Raw genomic sequence first — 24,153 nt, 5'->3', positions numbered from 1 at the left:
ATTGTGTCCAGTTCTGGTCACCTCACTATAGGAAGGATGTGGAAGCATTGGAAAGGGTACAGTGGAGATTTACCAGAATGCTGCCTGGTTTAGAGAGTACGCATTATGATCACAGATTAAGGGAGCTAGGGCTTTACTCTTTGGAGAGAAGGAGGATGAGAAGAGACATGATAGAGGTGTACAAGATAATAAGAGGAATAGATAGAGTGGATAGCCAGCGCCTCTTCCCCAGGGCACCGCTGCTCAATATAAATGACATGGCTTTAACGTAAGCGGTGAGAAGTTCAAGGGGGATATTAGAGGAAGGTTTTTTTTACTCTGAGAGTGGCTGGTGCGTGGAATGCACTGCCTGAGTCAGTGGTGGAGGCAGATACACAAGTGAAGTTTAAGAGACTAATAGACAGATATATGGAGGAATTTCAGGTGTGGGTGTTATATGGGAGGCAGGGTTTGAGGGTCGGCACGTCATTGTGGGCCGAAGGGCCTGTAATGTTCTGTACTATTCTATGTTCTATGTTCTCTGTATTACTCTCTCCACAACATCACCGCTCTTTTTGTCGTCTGCAAAACTATCAACCCATCCATCTACATTTTCATTCATATCAGTCCTACACATTTCAAACTCCAGAAGGCCCGCTGTATATTGATACCAGAAACAACCTTGAGATTCATCTTTAAAGAAAAATTAGATTTGCTTACCTTTTGAAAAACGGTGCGGACATTCCTCCATTTAATTTGGCCAACTAACCTACCAGCTGGTGTGTCTGCTGACGGTGGGAGGAAATTGGATCACGTGGACGACACGTTCGCGGTCACGGGGAGAACGTACAGAATCCTTCCATCCAGCGGCCGGAATTGAATCCGGGTCGCTGATACTGCAGAGCGGTGTGCTAACCATTACATTACCTTAGCGCTCTTCCTCTTGTAACCTTACCTCTTATAACAGAAACAAAGAAACATAGAAACCTAATGCACAATACAGGCCCATCGACCCACAAAGCCGTGACGAACATGTCGTTATCTTGGAAATTAACTAGGGTTACCCATAGACCTCTATTTATGAGCTCCTTGTACCTGTCCAGGAGTCTCTTAAAATACCCTCTATATCCGCCTCCACCACCGTCGCCACCAGCCCATTCCACGCACTCAACACTCGCTGCGTAAAAAAACTTACCCCTGACATCTCCTTTGTTCCTGCTTCCAAGCACCTTAAAACTGTGCTCCCTCGTGCTAGCTATTTTAGCTCTAGAAAAAAAATAAATAACCCTCTGACTATAAACACGATCAATGCCTCTCATCATCTTATACACCTCTATCAGGTCACCTCTCATCCTCCGTCGCTTCAAGCAAAAAAGGCCGAGTTAACTCAACCTATTCCATTAAGGCTTTCACTCCAAACCAGGCAACATCCCTGTAAATATCCTCTGCAACATGTCTAAGGTTTCCACATCCTTCCTGTAGTGAGGCGACCAGAACTGAGCACAGTACTCCAAGTGGGGTCTGACCAGGATCCTATATAGCTGCTACCTTACCTCTCGGCTCCTAAACTCAATCCCACCATTGAAAAAGGACAATATGCTTTCTTAACCACAAAGTCCACCCGCGTTGGAGCTTTGAGTTTCCTGTGGACTCGGACCCCAAGATCCCTCTGATCCTCCACACTGCCAAGTGTGTTACCATTAATATTATAATCTGCATTCAGTTTTGACTTACCAAAATGAACCACCTCACACTTATCTGGGTTGAACTGAATCTGCCACTTTTCAGCCCAATTTTTCATTCTATCGATGTCCCGTTGTAAACTCTGACAGCCCTGCACACTACCCAGAAGACAGCCAACCTTTGTATTATCAACCAACTTACTAACCCATCAATCTACTTCTTCATGCAGGTCATTTATTAAAAAAATCACAAACTGCAGGGGTCATAGAACAGATCCCTAAGGCACACCACTGGTCACCGACCTCCATGCGGAATATGACCCTCTACAACAACACTTTGCTTTTTGTGAGAAAGCTATTTCTGGATCCACAAAGCAATGCACCCTTCGATCCTATGTCTCCTTACTTGCTAAAGAAGCCTTGCATTGGGCACCTTGTCAAATGCCATGCCGAAATCCATATACACTACATCTACTCATGCTCCTTCAGCAATGTGATTAGTGACAACCTCACTAAAATTCAATCAGGCACGTAAGGCACAACTTGCCTTTGACAAAGCCATGCAGACTATTCCTAATCACATTATGCCTCTCCAAATGTTCATAAATCCTTCCTCTCAGGATCTGCTCCATCAATTAACCAAACACCGAAGTAAGGCCCACTGGTCTATGTTTTCCTGGGTTAACGAAAAAGGAAGCAACATCCGCAAACCCCCAATCCTCCTGAACCTCTCCCGTCCCCATGGATGATATACAGATGATTGCCAGAGACTCAACAGTCTCCTCCCTCGCCTCCCGCAGTAGCCTAGGGTACATCTCCTCCTGTCCCAGTGACTTTACTAACTCGTTGTTTTCCAAAAAGTGTTTCCCATCCTCTTTTATAATATCTAAATGCTCAAGTCTGCTGTAGGTTATCCCTACGATCGCCAAGGTCCTTTTCCGTAGTGAATACTGAAGCAATGTATGAAATAAGTATCTTTGCTATCTCCTCTGGTTCCATGCACACCTATCCAGTTTCACACTTGCTTGGTTCTATTCTCTCACGTCTAAACCTCTTACTCTTCACTTCTTCAAGACTGCCTTGGGGTTTTCCTTAATTCTGTCCACCAAAGCCTTTTCATGGTCCCTTCTAGCTCTCCAAATTCATTTCCTAAGTTCCTTCCTGATAGCCTTATAATCTTCTCGATCTCTATCATTACCTAGTTTTTTTTTAATCTATGGTAACATCTTCTTTTCTTCTTGAATAGAGTTATAACAGCCTTTGTGCACCCCTGTTCCTGCTGCTACTATCCTTTCCCTGTCTCATTGGAACCTATCTACGCAAAACCCAATCAAGTATCTCTTCACATTTGCCACATTTCTTCCGTAGATTTCCCTGAGAAACGCTGTTCCCAATTTAAGCTTCCAATTTTCTGCCTGATAGCCTCATATTTCTCCCTCCTCCAATTAAACGCTTTCCTATTCCCTTCTAATGCTATTGTAAAGGAGATAGAATTGTGATCACTACCTCCAAAATGCTTTCCTACTGAGAGACCTGGCATCTGACCAGGTTCATTTTCCAATACCAGTTTAAGTACAGCCTCACCTCTTGAAGGCTTATCAACATGTTGTTTCAAGAAATCTTTTTAAGCACACCTACTGAACTCTCTCCCATCTGAACCATTCAATCTTAGGGCATGCCTATCGATAATTGAGAAATTAAATCTCCCACTACGATAACACTGCTATTATTACACCTCTCCATAATCTATCCCCCTATCTGCCCCTCGATGTCCTTGTTACTATTGGGCCGTCTACATAAAAAAAACAAAAAAACAAAGAAAGAACACCCTATAGAGTTATAGAAGCAACACTTTCAGTACATAGAAACATAGAAACATAGAAAATAGGTGCAGGAGTAGGCCATTCGGCCCTTCGAGCCTGCACCTCCATTAATTATGATCATGGCTGATCATCCAACTCAGAACCCCACCCCAGCCATCCCTCCATACCCCCTGATCCCCGTAGCCACAAGGGCTATATCTAACTCCCTCTTAAATATAGCCAATGAACTGGCCTCAACTGTTTCCCGTGGCAGAGAATTCCACAGATTCACCACTCTCTGTGTGAAGAAGTTTTTTCCTAATCACGGTCCTAAAAGGCTTCCCCTTTATCCTCAAACTGTGACCCCTTGTTCGGGACTTCCCCGACATCGGAAACAACCTTCCTGCATCTAGCCTGTCCAATTCCTTTAGGATTTTATACGTTTCAATCAGATCGCCCCTCAATCTTCTAAATTCCAACGAGTACAAGCCCAGTTCATCCAGTCTTTCTTCATATGAAAGTCCTGCCATCCCAGGAATCAATCTGGTGAACCTTCTTTGTACTCCCTCTATGGCAAGTATGTCTTTCCTCAGATTAGGGGACCAAAACTGCACACAATACTCCAGGTGTGGTCTCACCAAGGCCTTGTACAACTGCAGTAGTACCTCCCTGCTCCTGTACTCGAATCCTCTCGCTATAAATGCCAGCATACCATTCGCCTTTTTCACCGCCTGCTGTACCTGCATGCCCACTTTCAATGACTGGTGTATAATGACATCCAGGTCTCGTTGCACCTCCCCTTTTCCTAATCGGCCACCATTCAGATAATAATCTGTTTTCCTACTTTTGCCACCAAAGTGGATAACTTCACATATATCCACATTAAATTTCATCTGCCATGAATTTGCCCACTCACCCAACATATCCAAGTCACTCTGCATAATCTTACCATCCTCCTCACAGCTAGCACTGCCACCCAGCTTCGTGTCATCCGCAAACTTGGAGATGCTGCATTTAATTCCCTCATCCAAATCATTAATATATATTGTAAACAACTGGGGTCCCAGCACTGAGCCTTGCGGTACCCCACTAGTCACCGCCTGCCATTCTGAAAAGGTCCCGTTTATTCTAACTCTTTGCTTCCTGTCTGCTAACCAATTTTCCATCCACATCAATACCTTACCCCCAATACCGTGTGCTTTAATTTTGCACACTAATCTCCTGTGTGTACGCTGGATGAACTCAGCAGGTCGGGCAGCATCAGTCAGAAACGATGAGTCGACGTTTCGGACCGGAACCCTTCGTCAGGTCTGAAGAATGAAAGATGGGGAAGGATTTGAAGAATGCTTGTAGCTTCAGTTGAAAGACCAGTAATTTGAAAGACAAAGAGGTGGGGGAGCGGAAGCAGTGACTTCATAGCCCTGAATAAATGGGTGGTAGAAGAAGGAGGCGGAACCATAAGGGAGCTGGGGTAGGGGGTAGAGTGAAATAGGGATAGAGGAAGGGAGCGGGAGGGAATTACCGGAAGTTGGAGAATTCTATGTTCATACCAAGAAACTGGGGACTACCTAGACGGTATATGAGGTGTTGCTCCTCCAACCTGAGTTTAGTCTCATCATAACGGTAGAGGAGGCCATGAATGAACATATCTGAATGGGAGTGGGAAACAGAGTTGAAGTGGGTGGCTACCGGGAGATCATGTCTGTTGTGGCGGACGGAGTGGAGGTGCTCGACGAAGTGGTCCCCCAATCTGCGTCGGGTTTCACCGATGTAGATGAGGTCGCACCGGGAGTACCGGATGCAATAGTCGACCCCAACAGACTGACAAGTGAAGTGTTGTTTCACCTGGAAGGCCTATTTGGAGCCCTGAATGGTTGCAAGAGATGGGGTGTAGGGACAAGTTTGGAGTAGTAACACCTCATATACTGTCTTGGTAGTCTCCAGCCCCTTGGTATAAACAATTCCTGCTTGTCTTCCTGCTCTTCTGTAGCTGTGACACTATCTCTGATCAAAGGTTCCACCTCTTTTGCCTCTTTCCCTGTCCTTTCTGAAGCATCTAAATCCTGGCACTCGAAGTAACCATTCCTCCTCCTTCTATATCTTTGTCTCTCACATTATCTTTCTTTCTTCCCAGACGGTGTCACATCCACCTACTCAATGCTGAACCTTCGGAAAGACGAAATTCTCATCGATGATTATGAAGATCCTCCCATTACCTCGGCACCCGCCGAAATGCCAGTGACTGCACAAGGAGGTCAGAGTTCACAGTAATGACGTCAGTCTGAAGTGGTCACGTGCCATACGCCCGACAATTCAAGTCCTAATGCATCGGCATCCATCAGTTCCTCTGGCAGCTCGTTCCTTATACGGAACGCCGTCTGGGTTAAAAAAGGAAGTCGTCACTCGTGCCCCAGTTTAAATCTCTTTCTGCTATCATCTCAGACATGTGCGCTCCGGTCCACGGTTCTCCAAGTTTAAAGAAAATGACAGTACGCATTCACCTTGTCTGTGTACCCACGTGTTTGTTTACACCCCTGTAAGGTCACCCGTGCGCTCCAAGCATTAATGTCCCGACCTGCTCGACTTATCTCCGTAACTGAATCCCTCGATCCCCGGCAATATCGTCGTAAATCTCCCTCTGCAATCTGTCCAGCTCATTGACATCTGTCCTATAGCAGGGCGACCAAAACTAAACACCGTACTCCAAGGGCGGCCTCACCGACGTCTTGTCCAGCTGCAACGTGACCCCTTAATCCTGTACTCAGTGCCTTGATTGATGAAGGCCGGGGCGTCAGACACCTTCACCGATCCCTCCACCGGTCACTTCACGCTCTAGGAACGTTGGATGTGGGGCCCTTGGTCCCACTGTTATTCAACACACGCCAGGGTTTCTCCCGAACACTCTGAACATTGTACCCTTGTTTCCCTTTCTGAATTACTATAGCTCGCTCTTATGAGAAATAAATCGCATTTGCTACTGCTCTGCTCTCTTCCCCAGCTAATCGAGATCCCAGTGTAAGCGGTAAATGTCTTCACTGTTTACCTCGGCACCGACGTTAGTGTTGTCAGCAGGCTTACCAACCGCGACTTATATAATCTACTACAAATAGTCGATATAATTGATAAAGATCACTGGTCCCACCCTCGACCCCGGTGAACACCGTTAGTGACGGGCTTTCTGTCAGAGAAACGAACTTCAAACGGTAGAGGAGAAGGCAAACTCGATCGGCCGAATGGCGTACTTCTGCTCCTATGTCTTATGGTCTTGTGCTCTCTCTACAGGTGCGCACGAACAGGAACCAAAAGAGAACATCGGAAATAGACCGCACCGTAAGATCTACCTACTCTGCCTAGTTACGTCCAGCCTTGTCGTGATTGTGGCCGGGCTCTCGATCCATGGTGAGTCGAACGCCCTCCGGGTGGAGTCAGACCGCAAATAAAGAGAGTGGAACAAATTGTTATTGTAAAACGCTACAGTGACACAGACACGCCCCTTACTGTAACATGGACAAAAAAAACTTTTCACCACGGACACATCCCTAACCGTGACAAAGACACGGCCTTTACAGTAACACAATCAGGAGTCATCCAAACACCGACTCGCTACATAGCAGAACACCAATAATCCTGTCACCGTCGCACGAACACGACGTTCAACGTGACACAGTTGCACTCTGAACCGAGACAGGGACACGCGCGTCACCGTGACGCAGAAATGGACCACTCAATTTAACATCGACATGACCCTGCCAGTGTAACTGATACACTCCCCAAGGCGACACCGAAACACACCTCACAGTGAGTCCGACATGTCCTTCACCGTGACACTGAGGCACCGTACTCCGTGACACCTACACGTTCCTCAACGTGACCCGTCCAGCTCCGCACCGTGACAAAGCTCGCACCCACTGTAACACCCCTTACCGATATGGTATAACCCCTCAAAATAACACCGATGCACCCAACTCTGACACAGACAAACCACTCACCGTGATACCAACACCTAATTTCACAGTGTCGCCGACATAGAAGTCTCGGTGACATCTGCAAACACCTCAGCATGACACTGTCACACACACCGTGGCCATGATATGTCTCCAAGGTCGACACAGACACACACCTCTCTGTGAGATCGGCACACCCAACACCATGACACAGGCACTCTACCCAGCGTGACAACACCAGGTCTCTCACTCTGACAGTTCTCTCGCAGTGAGACACAGTAACTCGGTACACCTCTCGCCGGCGCACAAAAACACCTATCACAGTGACACAGGCACGTACCACACAGCAACACGGACATGCCCTGTACGATACTGATGCGGACCCCGTTGTAACAATAACACCTTCACCGGGAAATTTATAAACAGCTCAGCGTGACACAGACACGAACCGCAAGGTGGCGCCAACGCCTCTCACTGTGCCACCAGCAGATCCATCGCTGTGACACCCTTCACCGTGACACTGACACAACACTCTCTGTGACCCGTTCGGTAGCGTGACGCTGACTCCCGTGTCACTGTAAACGCTAAATATCTTTCACCATCTCTCTCAGTATCACAGATTCGTCAGTCTATGATCACCTCTGACCGAAACCATCGTGAGTTAACTTCCCACCTGAATCTCTCTCAGAGAACCTGTCTCAAGAATCTATCTGCGCTCAACTCAGAGCTGATCGATCTTAACCGAACGCACGCTGATCTCCGTCACCAGTTCACTGAGATGCAAACGAAGTACAGATCTGTCAACGAAACCAAAGCTCAGATCTGTGAATTGTTGACCAGCAGAAGAGGTGAGGCATTATCCCCCTCTTTAACCCGCTCCTCATGACCGAGCAGGCACGGTGAGAGGAAGCGTCACTCTGTGCTTAACATAGAGAGTGTGTGAAGAGATGGTATAGCGGGAGATTCACTAAGTGTCTGACTCGGTGAGTGTGTGATGGGGCTACGCGAAGGAGTTGCACTCTAGCACCGAACCCACGAGTGTGCGGTGGGACGTTGTGGAGGAGGTTTCACTTTGTGTCTGACAGTGGGATAGTGTGATGTGACAGTGCCCAGAGAGCTTCACCCCACGCCTGAATCCATGGTGTTATGGCTCCCTGGAGAGAGATTATCACTCTGAATCCGGGAGAGCGTGACGGGATGTTGCAGAGGGGGCTTCACTCAGTGACTGAATCAGGGAGTGTGTTGTGTGATGAGAACGTGGAGGGAGTGTTTTCGTCTGTTTCTGACTCCCGGAGTGTGTAATGGGACGTTGCAGAGGGGGCTTCACTCTGTGACTCAATCCGGGAGTGAGTGATGGGATCGCAGAGAGAGAGAGCGTCTCTGACTGACCCCGGGAGTGTGTAATGGGACGTTGCAGAGGGGGCTTCCCTCTGTGACTCAATCCGGGAGTGTGTGATGGGATCCTGGGGAGACAGCTTCAGTCTGTATCTCACTCCGGGAGTGAGTGATGGGACGGTGCAGAGGGAGCTTCACTCTGTGTCTGAATTCAGGAGTGATGGGACGGTGTGGATAGTGCTTCACTCTGCCTCTGTCTCAACGGGATCGTAGAGAAAGAGCGTCGGTGTCTGACTCCGGGAGTGTGTGATGGGACCGTGCAGAGGGACGTTCATTCTCTGTGATACCGCATTGTGTGATTGGATATTGCGGAGAGAGTCTGACCCCATGAGTGTGCCATGGGCGGGTGTGGGTTGAAAGTCGCGTTGTGTGTGAACACAGTGGGGCTGTGTTGAGTCAGTTCAGGGAGAGCTTCGTTCTGTGACACGGCAGGGAGTATGTGATGAGACGTAAGGAGGGAGACTCACACTGTGTTAGACTCGGGATTGTGGGATGGGACCGTGTGGAGGGAGATTCATTCTGTGTGTGATGGGACGGTGCGGAGGGAGCTTCACTCTGTGTCTGACAATTTACTCTGTGGTGTGTTGAGAAGCTGTGGGGGGTGGGGGGGGAATTATTCTCTCTCTGAAATGTGTCGTGTGTGCTGAGAGAGTTTCTTTCCCTGTCTGACCGCTACAGTATGTGACGGTGCCATGGAGAGAGAGATTCCCACTGTGTGTGACTAAGGCTGTGTGTGACAGGACATTGTGGAGGGATCTAAATTCTGTTCTCTGAGCCAAGGTGTGTGTGAGGGGCGGTGTGGAGGGAGCGTCACTCTGTGTCTGTCCCCGAGAGTGTGTGCTGAGACGGTGGAGATTTAAACATAGAAACAGAGAAAATAGCTAAGGAGTAGTTATTCGGCCCTTCGAGCCTACACCGCCATTCAGTATGATCATGGCTGATCATTCAACTCAGAAGCCTGTAACTGCCTTCTCTCCATACCCCCTGATACCTTTAGCCTCAAGGACCATATCTAACTCCGTCTTAAATATAGTCAATGAACTGCCCTCAGCTGTATGTTGTGGCAGAGAATTCCAAAGATTCACCACTCTCTGTGTGAAAAAGTTTTTCCTCATCTCGGTCCTAAAAGTCTTCCCCTTTATCCTTAAACTGTGACCAGCCGTTCTGGACTTTCCCAACATCGGGAACAATCTTCCTGCATCTAGCCTGTCCAATCCCTTTAGAATTTTTTACGTTTGAATAAGATCCCCCCTCAATCTTCTAAATTCCAGCGAGTATAAGCCTAGTCGAGCCAGTCTTTCATCATATGAAAGTCCTGCCATCCCAGGAATCAATCTTGTGAAACTTCTTTGTACTCACTTTATGGCAAGAATGTGTTTCCTCGGAGTAGGTGACGAAAACTGCAAGTAATACTCCAGGTATGGTCTCACCAAGGCCTTGTACAACTGCAATAGAACCTCCCTGCTCCTGTACTCGAATCCATTTCCTATGAATGACAGCATACCGTTCGCATTTTTCTCCGCCGGCTGTCCCTGCATGCCCACTTTCAATGACCAGTGTACAATAACACCCAGGTCTCCTGGCCCCTCCTCTTTTCCTAATCGGCCACCATTCAGATAATAATCTGTTTTCCTGTTCTGCCACCAAAGTGGATAACCTCGCATTTATCCAGATTAAATTGCATCTGCCATGAATTTGCCCACTCACCTAACCTATGCAAGTCACCCTGCATCCTCTTAGCATCCTCTTCACAGCTAACACTGCCGCCCAGCTTCGAGTCATCAGCAAACTTGGAGATGCTGCATTTAATTCCCTCGTCTAAGTCATTAATATATATTGTAAAAACTGGGGTCCCAGCACTGAGCCTTGCGGTACCCCACTAGTCACTGCCTGCCATTCTGAAAAGGTCCCGTTTATTCCCATTCTTTGCTTCCTGTCTGCCAACCAATTCTCTATCCACATCAATACCTTACCCCCAATACCGTGTGCTTTAAATTTGCACACTAATCTCCTGTGTGGATTTTGTTGACATATTGTAAGCAACTGAGGTCCCAGCAGGGAGCCTTACGGCATCTTTGATAACTGACTTCAGCATTTCACCCACCACCGATGTTAGGCTAACCGGGCTATAATTCCCCGGTTTCTCTCTCACTCTTTTTTTTTAAAGCGGGGTTACATTATCCACCCTCCAATCCTCAGGAACTAATTCAGAATCTAAAGAGTTTTGAAAAATAATCACTAATGCATCCACTATTTCTTTGGGCTACTTCCTTAAGCTCTCTGGGATGCAGACCATCTGGCCCTGGGGATTTATCTGACATTAATCCGTTCAATTTACCTAACACCATTCCCTACTAACATGTATTTCCCTCAGTTCCTCCATCTCACGAAACGCTCTGTCCCCTGCTATTTCTGGAAAATTATTTATGTCCTCTTAGTGAAGACAGAACCAAAGTAGGTATTCAATTGGACTGCCGTGTCCTTGTTCCCCATGATCAATTCACCTGTTTCTGACTATAAGGGACCTACATTTGTCTTATCCAATCTTTTTCTGTTTACATATCGATAAAAAGCTTTTACAGTCAGTTTTATGTTCCCTGATGACATTCTCTCACATAGTGTTTCCCTGTCCTAATTAAGCCCTTTGTCCTCCTCTGCTGGACTCTGAATTTTTTCCAGTCCTCAGGTGAGCCGCTTTTCCTGGCTAATTTGTATGCTTCTTCTTTGGAATTGATACTATCCCTGATTTCCCTTGTCAACCACGGGTGCACTACCTTCCTTGACTTAATCTTTGGCCAAACTAGGTTGAACAATTGTTGTAGTTCAGACATGCAATCTTGAAATGCTTGCCATTGCATATCCACCGTCAACCCTTTAAGTATCATTTGCCAGTCTATCTCAGCTAATTCACGTCTCATACCTTCAAAGTTACCCTTCTTTATGTTCAGAACCTTTGTTCCTGAATTAACTATGTCACTCTCCGTCTTAGTGAAGAATTCCACCATATTTGGTCACTCTTACCCAAGGGGCCTCGCACGACATGATTGCTAAATAACCTTTCCTCATTGTTCAATACCCAGTCCAGAATAGCCTGCTCTCTGGTTGGTTCCTCAAGATGTTTGTTCTGAAAACCATCCCGCATACATTCCAAAGAATCCTCTTCCTCAGCACCCTCATCCTTTATAACTGTTGTTCCTTTATTTCACTCATTTCTAATTTCCTGTTTAATGCCATTCCACACCTAACTACTACTGTCAGGTGGACTGTTCACAACTCCACCCAGCGTTTTCTGCCCCTTAGTGTTATGCAGCTCTACCCATATCGATTCCACATACTCCAGGCTAATGTCCCTCCTTTCTACTGCGTTAATCTCCTCTCTAACCAGCTCCTTTTCTTTCATAGAAACATAGAAACATAGAAAATAGGTACAGGAGTAGGCCATTCAGCCCTTCGAGCCTGCACCGCCATTCAGTATGATCATGGGTGATCATCCGACTCAGAACCCTGCACCAGCCTTCCCTCCATACCCCCGATCCCTTTAGCCACAAGGGCCATATCTAACTCCCTCTTACATACAGCCAATGAACTGGCCTCAACTGTTTCCTGTGGCAGAGAATTCCACAGATTCACAACTCTTTGTGTGAAGATGTTTTTCCTAATCCCGGTCCTAACAGTTTTCCCGTTTATCCTCAAACTGTGACCCGTTGTTCTGGACTTCCCCAACATCGGGAGCAATCTTCCTGCATCTAGCCTGTCCAATCCATTTAGGATTTTATACGTTTCAATCAGATCCCCCCTCAATCTTCTAAATTCCAACGAGTATAAGCCTAGTTCATCCAGTCTTTCATCAAATGAAAGTCCTGCCATACCAGGAATCAATCTAGTGAACCTTCTTTGTACTCCCTCTATGGCAAGGATGTCTTTCCTCAGATTAGGGGAACAAAACTGCACACAATACTCCAGATGTGGTCTCACCAAGGCCTTGTACAACTGCAGTAGTACCTCCCATCTATCCTGAATATTGAATATTCCTGAATGTTGGGCTCCTATCCTTGGTCACCCTGGAACCATGTCTCTGTGATCCCAACTCTGTCAGATTAATTAATAACTATCTGTTCATTCAATTCGTACACCTTGTTACGAATGCTCCTTGCATTGGCACTCAAGGACCTCAGGCTTGTTTTCAGAACACTCTTAGCCCTTATACAATTATAAACACAAAATAATCTGCAGATGCTGGGCTCAAAGGAACATTCACAACACGCTGGAGGAACTCAGCATCCGTGGAACAGATCGGTCGACGTTTCGGAGCGGATCCCTTCATCAGGACTGTAGAGGGAAGGGGAAGAGGCCCTATAGAGGAGGTGGGGTGAGTGTGAGATGGGGAAGGCTAGTAAGTTCCAGGTTAAAAACCATTAAGGGGAAAGATAAGCAGGTTGCGGAGGCGAGGAAGGGAGGTGATAGGCAGGAAAGGTGATGAAAGAATAGGGGAAAACACAATGGGTAGTAGAAGGAGGCTGAGCCATGAAGACGTGATAGGCAGAGAGACATAGGGATAGGGGAAGGGAGTGAGAGGCAATTACCGGAAGTTGGAGAATTCTATGTTCATACCAAGGGGCTGGAGACTACCTAGACGGTATATGAGGTGTTTCTCCTCCAACCTGAGTTTAGCCTCATCATGGCAGTAGAGGAGGCCATGTATGGACATATCTGAATGGGAGTGTGAAGCAGAGTTGAAGTGGGTGGCTACTGGGAGATCCTGTCTGTCGTGCACCTACGCTCAGTCCTCCAAAACAGATTCCCGCTGCCTCACGGGCCGACATACACGCGCTTGAGCAGTCGTGTCCCGCTCAACCGCCGAGAAAAATGACCGATTTCCACAAACTGCTCTCTTTTAAATACTCCCGCTGCCTCACGGGCCGACTTACATGCGCTTGCGCACTCCTGCCCCGTTCAACCGCCGAAGCAAAGAAAATAGAGATTCAATCTGCGTCTGACCGTTTAAATGTGTGATCTGCCCGTATGCAGGGACCGTAAATCTGTGTCTCACCCCGTGTGTGTATGATGGGACTCTGTTTGTCACACAGTGTTCGTGTGATGGGGAGGAATGGCGGGGGTGGAGCGGTGATTGCGTTTCGGAAGCGGGGTCGGGTCATGTGCGTGTCTGATACCGGGAATAGTGACGCGTGGCTGGATGGTGTTCCGCTCGGCGTCTGATAACAGAGGTGTGTGATAGAACGGTGCGAGGGAGCATCTCTCGTTTTCTGACCCATGTGTTGTGCGATGTGATGGGGTAGAAGGAGTGTGCCTCTGCCCACGGGAGTATGCGGTGTGAAGGTGCCAAGAATGTTTCATTTCCTATCTGATCACGGGCGGGTGTAATGGAGTAGTGTGGAGGGAGCTTCATTCTGTGATTGTCCCCAGGAAAATTGATGTTAGATTGCGCAGGGATCTTCACTCTATGTCTGTCGAAAGGAGTGTGTGATATGGTGATGGATCGTAAGCATCAGTCTGAGGCGAACACGGTCGTGTGTGATGGGACACTGTGGAAGGAGCATCATTCTTTGCCTCGCACCGGGAGAGTATCATGGGACCGTGTGACAAGAGATTTATTCTTCGTCTGTTCCCGAGAGTGTGTGACGGGACATTGTGGATTGAACCCCAATTTGTGTCTGACCCATTAGGAGGTGTGTGATTGGATGGCGTGCAGGCTGTTGCACTCTTTAACTGAATCCGGTGTCTGTGATGCCGAGGTAGTTTCATTCCGTATCTGATCTCAGGAATGTGTGATGAGATGGTGTCGAGGGAGCTTCACTCTGTGTCTGACCCTGGATTTTGCAGGGTTTTTAAAATCTGTATTCGGTGACGGGACGGTGTGAAAGGAGCATCACGCGGTGTGTGACTCCGCGAGACCGTGATGGAACGGTGCTGAGGGAGATTCATTCTGTGTCTGTTCCCCTGTGTGTGATGAACGTTGCTGAGGTAGTTTCATTCTGTGTCTGTTCCCCTGTGTGTGATGAACGGTGCTGAGGGAGTTTCATTCTGTGTCTGTTCCCCTGTGTGTGATGAACGGTGCTGAGGGAGATTCATTCTGTGTCTGTTCCCCTGTGTGTGATGAACGGTGCTGAGGGAGTTTCATTCTGTGTCTGTTCCCCTGTGTGTGATGAACGTTGCTGAGGTAGTTTCATTCTGTGTCTGTTCCCGTATGTGTGATGGGACGGTGCTGATGGAGCTTCACTCTGTGTCTATCCGCAAAAGCGTGTGATGTGACCGTGGACGGATCAGAGGGAGCGTCATTTCCTGACTGACCACGGGAGGGTTTTCTGTGATGGTGTAGAGGGAGCTTCACTCTGTGCCCGACCCCGGGAGAGTGTGACGAGGTGGTGCGGAGGGAGATTCACTCTGCAGTGCATTGCAAAAGTTTGGGCATCCCTGTTCAACATTTCTGTTACTGTGAACAGCGAAGCGACCAAAAGATGATCTTATTTACAAAAGGTAAAAAGTTAAAGACGACACATTTCTACAGTATTTTAGGCAAAAAAACTTTTTTTTTATTTCCATCTTTTACTGTTACAAAATATCAAACACTCGAAAGGCCCGAAGAAAATTTTGGACACCCTTCATGTAGTACTTCGTAACACCCGCTTTGGGAAGTATCACAGCTTGGAGAAACCATAGAAACGTTAGGGCACAGAAACAGGCCTTCTGGCCCTTCTTGGCTCTGCCAAATCATTTTTTGGTCTAGTCCCACTAACCTGCGCCTTGACCATATCGCTCAATACACCTCACCTCTTATCATTGTACCTGTGCAAGATTTGCTTAAATATTATATATAGGCCCGCATTTACTACTTTATCTGGATGCTCATTCCACACCCCCACCTCTCTATGAGTGAAGAAGCCCCCCAGCCCTAATATTCCCTTTTGAACTTTCCCCCCTTCACCCTTAACCCACGTCCTCTGTTTTTTTTTCTTTTATCTCCCCTTGCATTCACTCTACCGATACCCATCATAACCCATCATAATTTCGATACATGGATATATATAGACCATAATTATATACACCTCTATCAAATCCCCCCTCATGCTTCTACCCTCCAGGAAATAAAGATTTATCCTATTCAAACTTTATCTGTAACTAAGTTTCTCAAGTCCCGGAAAAATCCTCGTAAACCTTCTCTGCAGTCTTGGGACCATATTAATATACTTCCTAAATTAGATGACCAAAACTGCACATAATTCTCCAAATTCGGCCTCACCAATGTCTTATACAACCTCTCCATCGCTTTCCAATGCATTACTCAATACTTTGATTTATATACTTGATGTTCCAAAAGCTGTCGTTACGATCCTTTCTGCCTGTTACTCCCCTTTTCGGGAATTTTGCATCTGTATTCTCAGATCTCTGTTCTACTGACTCCTCAGTGCCCTACCATTTACCTTGAATGTTCTACCTTGGTTTGTCCTTCCAAAGTGCAATACCTCACACTTGTTTGTATTAAACTTCATCTGCCACTTTTCAGCCCATTTTTTCCAGTTTGTCCAAATCCCTCTGCAAGCTTTAAAAACCTTCCTCACTGTCGACTACTCCTCCACTCTTGATATGATCAGCAAATGTGCTGATCCAACTTACTACATTATCATCCAGGACATTGAACAGATGACAAATAAAAATGGACCCAGCACTGATCCCTGTGGCATACCACTAGTGACAGTCCTGAGAAGCAACTCTCTACTACCACTCTTTGGCTTCTTCCATTGAGCCAATGTGTAATCCAATTTACTACCCCTGCATGTATACCTAGCGACTGAATCTTCCTAACTAACCTCCCATGCGGGACCTTGTCAAAGGCCTTACTGAAGTCCATAGAGACAACATCCACTGCGTTTCCTGCATCTACTTTCCAGGTAACCTCCTTGAAAACCTCTAGTGGATTTGTTAAACATGACCTACCACACACAAAGCCAAGTTGATTCTCCCTAATAAGTCCCCGTCTATCCAAATACCTGTAGATCCTATCTCTTATACATCTTTCCAATAATTTACCTCCTAATGATGTCAAAACTAACAGCCTATAATTTCCGGGATTACTTTCTGAGCCTTGATTAAACTGGGGAACAGCATGAGCTATCCTCCAATTCTCCGGCACTTCACCTGTGGATACCGACATTTTAAATATATCTGAGAGGGCCCCTGCAATTTCAGCACTAGTCGCATTTAAGGTCCGAGGGAATACCCTGTCAGGTCCTGGTGATATATACCTCAAGATTGCAAGCACCTCTTCCTCTTGAATTTGTATCGGTTCCATGGCCTCATTTGTTGTTTGCCCGATTTCTATTGACTCCATGTCAGTTTCCTTACTACATACCGACACACACAAAAAAAAATATTTAAAATCTCCCCCATTTCTTCTGGTTTCATGCATAACCGACCAGTCTGATCTTCATTAGGACAAATGTTATCCCTTACCATCCTCTTGCTCTTAATAAACCTGTGGAAATACTTCGGATTATCCTTCACCTTGACTGTCAAAGCAACCCCGTCTTCTTTTAGCCCTCACGATTTCTTTATTAAGTACTTTTTGCACTTGTTTATATTACTCAAGCACCTTATTTGCCCCCTGTTTCCTATACAGGTAACACATCTTCTCTCCTTCTTTATCAGTGTTCCAATATTCCTCGAGAACCTAGCTTCCTTACTCTTACTCACTTTTCCTTTAATCCTTACAGGGAAATTCAACTCCGCACTCTCAAAATGTCACCTTTCAAGGCCTCCCACGTAACAATCATATCCTTGCCAGCGAACAACCTGTCCCATCCACGCTTTTTAGATGCTTTCTCATTTCTTCAAATTTGGCCTTTTTCCAGTTTAGAACGTCAACCCGAGGACCAGATCTATCTTTATCCATGGTCAAATTGAAACTAATAGTGTTATGAACAGTGCAATCAAAATGTTCCCCTACATACACTTCCGTCACCTGTACTAACTCGTTTCCAAATAGGAAATCTAATATTATATCGTCTCTGGTTGGTAGCTCTAAATATTGATTTAGAAAACCTTTCTGAACGCATTTTACAAGCTCTAACCCGTCTAGACCTTTAACAGTATGGAAGTCACAATCAATATGTGGAAAACTAAAATCCCCTGCTATCACAACTTCATGTTTCTTGCAGTTGTCTGCTATCTCTTTGGAGATTTGCTCCTCCCATTCTCGCTGACAATTGGATGGTCTATAATACAACCCCATTAATATGGTCATACCTTTCGTGTCTTTCAGCTCCACCCATAAGGCCTCGGTAGACAAGCCCTCTGATCTGTCCTGCCGGAGCACTGCTGTGAGATTTTCCCTGACCAGCAATGCCGCACCCGCTTCCCTTCATTCCTCTGCCTCTATCACGTCTGAAACATCGGAACCCTAGAACATTAAGCTGCCAGTCCTGCCCCTCCTGTAGCCAAGTTTCACAAATTGATATTATGTCGTAATTCCATGTGTCAATCCACGCCCTCAGCTCGTCAGTCTTCCCCACAATACTTCTCGCTTTGAAATAGAGAACACATCAGATGATTATTACAACCACACATAACCCTTCTGTTTGTGACTTTTCATGAACTTTTAACACCAATTATTTTCACCCCCGCTCCACTATCTGCTCTGGCACTCTGGTTACCATCCCCATCCCCCTGCAGATTTAGTTTAAGCCTCCACAATAGTACAGACAAATTTCCCAGCAAGAATATTGGTCCCCCTGTAGTTCAGGTGTAACCCGTCTCTTGTACAGGTCACACCTGCCGCAGAAAAGGTCCCAAAGATCCTGATATCTGAAACTCTACCCACTACACCAGTTCTCAGCCACGTGTTTATCCGCCAGAGCATCCTATTCTTACCGTCACTGGCATGTGGCACAGGTGTCAATCCTGAGATTACCATCCACGAGGTCCTGCTGTTTAACTTCCGACCAAGCTCTCTGTACTCACTGTTCAGGACCTGCTCCGTGGGGAGGGACGTGTAGACTAGGGAGTCGCCGAGGTAACGATCCCTTCGGAAAGCGGAGAGGAGGAGAGAGTGAAAGATGTGTTTCCTAGTGGGTCCTGTTGAATTTGGCTGAAGTTGCGGAGGATAAGGTGCTGGATCCGAAGTCCGGTGGGGTGGACGGTGAAGACAAGGGGGTCTCTGTCCCTGTTGTGGTGACGGGAAGATGGGGTGAGGGCTGAAGTCCGGGAATGCAGGAGATGCGGGTGAGGGCATCATTGATGATGGTAGAAGGGACTGATCCCTTGTGGTGTTAGATGGGACGGAATGGAGGGAGATTCACTCTATCTCTCACCCCTATGTGCGCGATGGGACGGTGTGGAGTGATATTCACTACTCCTTATTCCTATTTCCAGAGCATACCTGTTCCAAGGACTGGATCACAAATAAAGACCGGTGTTATTACGTATCCACGTTTGAAACATCTTTCTACACAGCGATGCGAGAATGTTCAAACCGTGATGCAAGGCTGCTTGAAATCAATTCAAGAGATGAAGCGGTATGTGTCACATCACAAGAAGATCTCGCAAGAATCATCAGACACTTCCGGGGTGAGACACAGAGTGACACCCATACTACACTCCCAGGACACATTCTCGGGTTCAGACATAGAGTTATCTCCCTCCACACCGTCCCATCAGTCCCCCAGGTTTAGCCACGGAGTTATTCCCACAATACACTCCTAGCACACCTTCTCGGGGTCAGACACAGAGTGAATCTTCCTACACACCGTCCCATGATACATTCACATGATATGGCAATCAGTGAAGCTCCCTCCACACCGTCCAATCACAGATTCATGTTGTAATCAACTAAGAGAAACTCCGTACATAGTTTTCGATTCTTGGCATTAATCAAATAAATTTAATTTCACAGAGCTTTGTATCCCACAAACTTGTGCACCGAAACGGTGCATACTGGATTGGAAAATGCGAAGACGGGTGAGATTTGGACTGATCTGTGTGTGAGAGTTGGGCATTGACATAGTCCTGAAGGGAGAACATGGGATTAGTTTACGATGAAACTGTACGTGGTTGTCGGGAGAGTGTGGTACAAGGGGAACATTTTGAGGCCGGCACATGTCTGTCGGGGAAGGACAGGGCAGTGGGAATATTTCGGAAACTGCCAGGGGGCAGTGGGGAGAGATCAGTACACAGGGATTATTTTATTTTGGTACTGACGCATGTCGGTGAGGAGAGCGCGGTGGAGTGGGATTATTTTGGAGATAGTCGCCGGGCTGTGAGGAGAGGGAGCAACAGCGGCATTTGTTTGGTGAATGACATAGATCTGAGGGGCGAGAGTAGGACAACTGGAGTAGTTTGGAGACCGATACAGGGCGGTGACCACACAGTGGGTTAATGGGATTAATTTGCGAACTGACGCACGGATGTGGGAGAGAGGGAGCCAGTGGTATAAGTCTGGAGGCGGACCAGAGTCTATGGTGAAAGCGGGGTGTACAGCGATATGTTCGGAGGCTGAGACGAAGCTCTGGAAACAGTGATGGGAAACAGGATTAATCTGCGAACGACACAGGGATGAGGCAGGAGTGTGGACGCGTGATTCATTTCGGGACAGCCACAAGTCTGTGCGGAGACGGTGGGACAGTGGGGTTTGTTCGGGGAGTGAAACAGATCGGAAGGGAGAGGATGGGGCTGTTCGATTCAAATGGGGACCGTCAGAGCAATGTGGTGAGAAAGCGGTTCGGTCCTAATAGTTTGGGGAGACACGCGACGGTGCATAGACATGGGGTTAGTGCCATTAGTTGGGAACTGACAATTGATTGTCGGGAGACATTGGGAACGTGGTATCTCTCTGGGTGCTGGCACGGAGCTGTGGGGAGAGAGTGGATGAGCTGGTTGAGTCACTGACAGAGGCTGACAGGAGAGCGCGATTTCATGAGATTGGCTTGTGGATGGTCTCGGTTCGGGTTCTCTGCTGGAGCTGCTTTGTCTCTGTTAAAATTGTTAACCCTCTTGGATAGGAATGTAGACTGGGATCTCCTGTACAAGGTGTCCTCGGGGACGTCAGACTGCGGAGACTGCCGCTCGTATCCAGGGAGGAATTCTTGCAATCGTGCTCGGCGTTTCATCTGCGAGAAGTTGGCACCTTTGTTCCCGGATATTCCTGAAAATATTCAGGATCTCTGTCAACAGCCAATGGAGGCGACAGGAATCAAGTGACAGACTGACCAACTCCCCCCTTCCCGTTCTCTCTGAACTCTCCATCTCCCTGACTATCTCTCTCTCCTCCCTGTCTCTCGTTTTCCTTTCCACCCTCTCTCACCTAAATCTGTGCCGTCTGTGCTAGTGGGGCCGATTTGAATCAAGTATCTACCCCTCTACTTCCCAATTCTCTCTTCGTCAACTATCGCTCCTCCATCCTCTCAAACTCCCTCCTCACGCTCTCTGCCCCTTCCTCCTACTCGATTCTCCCCACCACACACCAACAGATGTCAGTCCCCTTCGATCCGCTTGTTTCTAGCCATTCCAACCCCGTCCCGCACTTCTCCACTCCCTCTACCTTTCGGTCCGCCCCCTTTTGCCTCGCCCTTTCTCTGCTCGCTCTTTCTACTCTTCCTCTGCCAACTCTCTCTCACTTTCTCCCCCCCCCTACCGCTCTCTCTCCCTTCCCTCCCCGTTCTCTCGAAACCCTCCGTCTCCCTTATCTCTCTCTCTCGTTCTCCTTTCCACCCACTCTCACCTCAATCCTGTGCCGTCTGGTTCTCGATCACCCAACCCTGATTACAAGACTATGCCTATTCCCTCTGTCTGTGCCCCTCGTGTTTATGGAACTCTGTAAATTTACAACTACGTTCCCGTGAATAAAGTCCCAGCCTTCCCTTCATCTCTCCAGTCCTCCAAATTCCGGAAATATCCCAGTAGATCTCCCTGTACACTCTACCCAGTTCAATAGCATTTTCCTAAATCAAAGCGGCCTCCCCCACGTTTTGTACCACTGGAAAGTGATTTCCGAACTCCCCAAATCAGCGCCCTGACTGGTGAAGACCAGCGTGCCAGGTGTCCTGTCCATCCGTATCGGATACTTTCCACCGGCATCGCTATTTGATTTATTATCTGAAACATTTACAGCCTGGAATATGTTCTTTTGCAGCATCAGTATCCCACAAAGATGTACAATTAATGTCAATTGCAAATATTAATAAACACCGCAAATATGTCGAGTTAGTGTCCGAGCGTTCAAAGATGGGATGGCGCAGGGGCAGAAGCTGGTTCCTGAATCGTTGTGTGTGGGTGTTTAGACTCATGCGACTCCTCCCTGATGGTAGTAACGAGCAGAGAGTTTCCCCGAGTGGGGAGGGTCCTCAGTGATGGAGGCCGCCTTCTCAAGGCATCGCCTCTTGAAAATGTCCTCGATAGTGGGGAGGGATGTGCCCATCAGAGTGGTGGCTGAGGCTGGAACCCTCTGTATCCTGTTACTATTCTGTGCGTTACAGCATCCACTCCAGGCGGCGATGCGGCTAGTCAGAAAGTTCTCCACCGAACATCCGTAGAATTTTCCTCATCTTCATTGAGACAGCACATCCCCCCAAACTCCTAAAGCTGTGACTCCTCTGTATCGAGACAGCTATGGATGGTGTTGAACCCAAATGCAGAGAAGGTCTGTACTTAATTCAGACTCAGACTCCAAGCAAACAAGACGTCACGATCCCAAACCAAAGACGACATCACAAGCAGTAGAGCTGGAGACGGAACTCTTACGGTAGAGCACTGAGTGTTCGGCTGGAGTCCTTTAACGATAGACTTTCCATGAAGGAATGTGGCATTGAACAATTATATCTCTGAATCGGAGAAGAAAAGTGACAGTTAACCGTACTCCGGGAAATGGACGTGCGGAAACGTGGACGCCTGTCCTGTTCAGTCGGGCACATGGCACCTTCTTTGTGTTTGCATGAACATGTTGGGCCACTATAGATCCACTGAGCTGCTGTCACCCAGTAACCGATGAACTTCAATTAAAACCATACGACATTGGAGTAGAATCAGGTAATCAAGTCCGCTGGCCATTTTATCTGTTCCATTGTCCTCTCAGCTCCAATCTCCCACCATCTCACGGTATACATTCATGCCTGGAATAATGAAAAAAGAAAATCAAACTATGCCTTAAATATACGGAATGCCTGGTCGTCTACGGCTGCCTGCGTGTTTGAATTCCGCAGGTTTACCAAGCTCCGGGTAAGAAAATTCCTCCTCATCGCCTTTCTGAGTGAGAACTCTCCATTCCAAGGCTATGTATTCTGATCTTAGACTCGCCTAAATTAGGAAACATTCTCTCCGCACCAAATCTGACATGACCTTTCACTATTCGGAAACTTTCAATAAGGTCACCCCTCATCATTTTGAATTGCAGCGAGTACAGGTCCAGAGTCCTCAAACCGTCTTCATCTGCCAAGCTATTAAATCCTGGAATCATTTCAGTGAACCTCCTTTGAACCCTTTACAATATAAGCATTCACGGCGTCTTCCTTTTTCGTATGTTAAATTTAAAATGGCTTCTTTGTTATGTTATACTAGGGAATGCTTCTTTATTATGTTAAATGCTGATAAAGTCTCTAGCTCAACATTTGCTTGGATTAATACAGACAGCACGGTGCTATTAGTCAATGGGTGTTCATGTATCGTTGTGTTTCGGCTGAAAATGCTGTCTCATATGGCCGGTGACGGGGTGTTTGGCGGGGAGTCGGAGGAGAGACGGGGAGGGCGGCGGACGTGCGGTGTCACAATGTCGGGGCATTGGGAGCAAGGGTAGACCCAAATGCAATACACATCTTGAGAGGTTACTTACGTTTAGATAATTGTACGATACCAGGAGAGCTAGGCAGGGGCAGGAGTACTGAACTGGACACGGACTCAGGACTACGACCAGACTGGGACCAAGGGTCTGGGCTTGGATTCAGAATCGGCTCCCAGAACTACAGGGGACATGAAGAGGCTTGGGTATGGACTCCGAGCCAGAGACTGGGCAAGGACCCAGTACCTGGGTCTTGCCTCGGGCTCGGACCCCAGAACCAGGCAAGGACATGACATGGGCTAGGGAGAGGAGGAACACGGAACACAGACCCTCGGTCTCGGGAGAGCAGGTACATGAAACCATGGATGCATACACAGAACAGAAAGCCGGGACCCCTCCTTGGGTACAGGACATAGGGCCGGGGCTCATGACCCTCCGCGGGACAAAGTCAAGACGGCCTGACTTACCCCAGGGAGGCATGGACAAGGCAAGGCAGAACATGACTCCCCGCGGGGCAACGGCAAGACGGCCGGACTTACCCCACGAAGGCAAGGACAAGACATGGTGTTTGG

At 47.4% G+C, this 24,153-nt stretch overlaps 1 protein-coding gene across 1 annotated transcript in view; it reads left to right on the top strand.

Annotated features, from left to right (window-relative positions):
• Positions 1 to 22,828, top strand: part of LOC134341682 (oxidized low-density lipoprotein receptor 1-like) — a 29,677-nt gene extending 6,849 nt beyond the window's left edge. The window contains exons 6-11 of the mRNA XM_063039608.1: positions 5,598 to 5,717; positions 6,746 to 6,862; positions 8,019 to 8,255; positions 19,189 to 19,331; positions 19,709 to 19,773; positions 20,814 to 22,828. Of these exons, the coding sequence (XP_062895678.1) occupies positions 5,598 to 5,717; positions 6,746 to 6,862; positions 8,019 to 8,255; positions 19,189 to 19,331; positions 19,709 to 19,773; positions 20,814 to 21,012 (881 nt within the window). The 3' untranslated portion in view covers positions 21,013 to 22,828. The remainder of the gene's footprint in view (positions 1 to 5,597; positions 5,718 to 6,745; positions 6,863 to 8,018; positions 8,256 to 19,188; positions 19,332 to 19,708; positions 19,774 to 20,813) is intronic.
• Positions 22,829 to 24,153: the final 1,325 nt, after the last annotated feature.

The sequence above is a fragment of the Mobula hypostoma genome, unplaced genomic scaffold (genome assembly GCF_963921235.1).
Source record: "Mobula hypostoma unplaced genomic scaffold, sMobHyp1.1 scaffold_36, whole genome shotgun sequence".
Lineage (NCBI taxonomy): Eukaryota > Metazoa > Chordata > Chondrichthyes > Myliobatiformes > Myliobatidae > Mobula > Mobula hypostoma.
The sequence above is the reverse complement of the archived record's forward strand: the minus strand, read 5'-3'. Positions and strand labels throughout refer to the sequence as shown.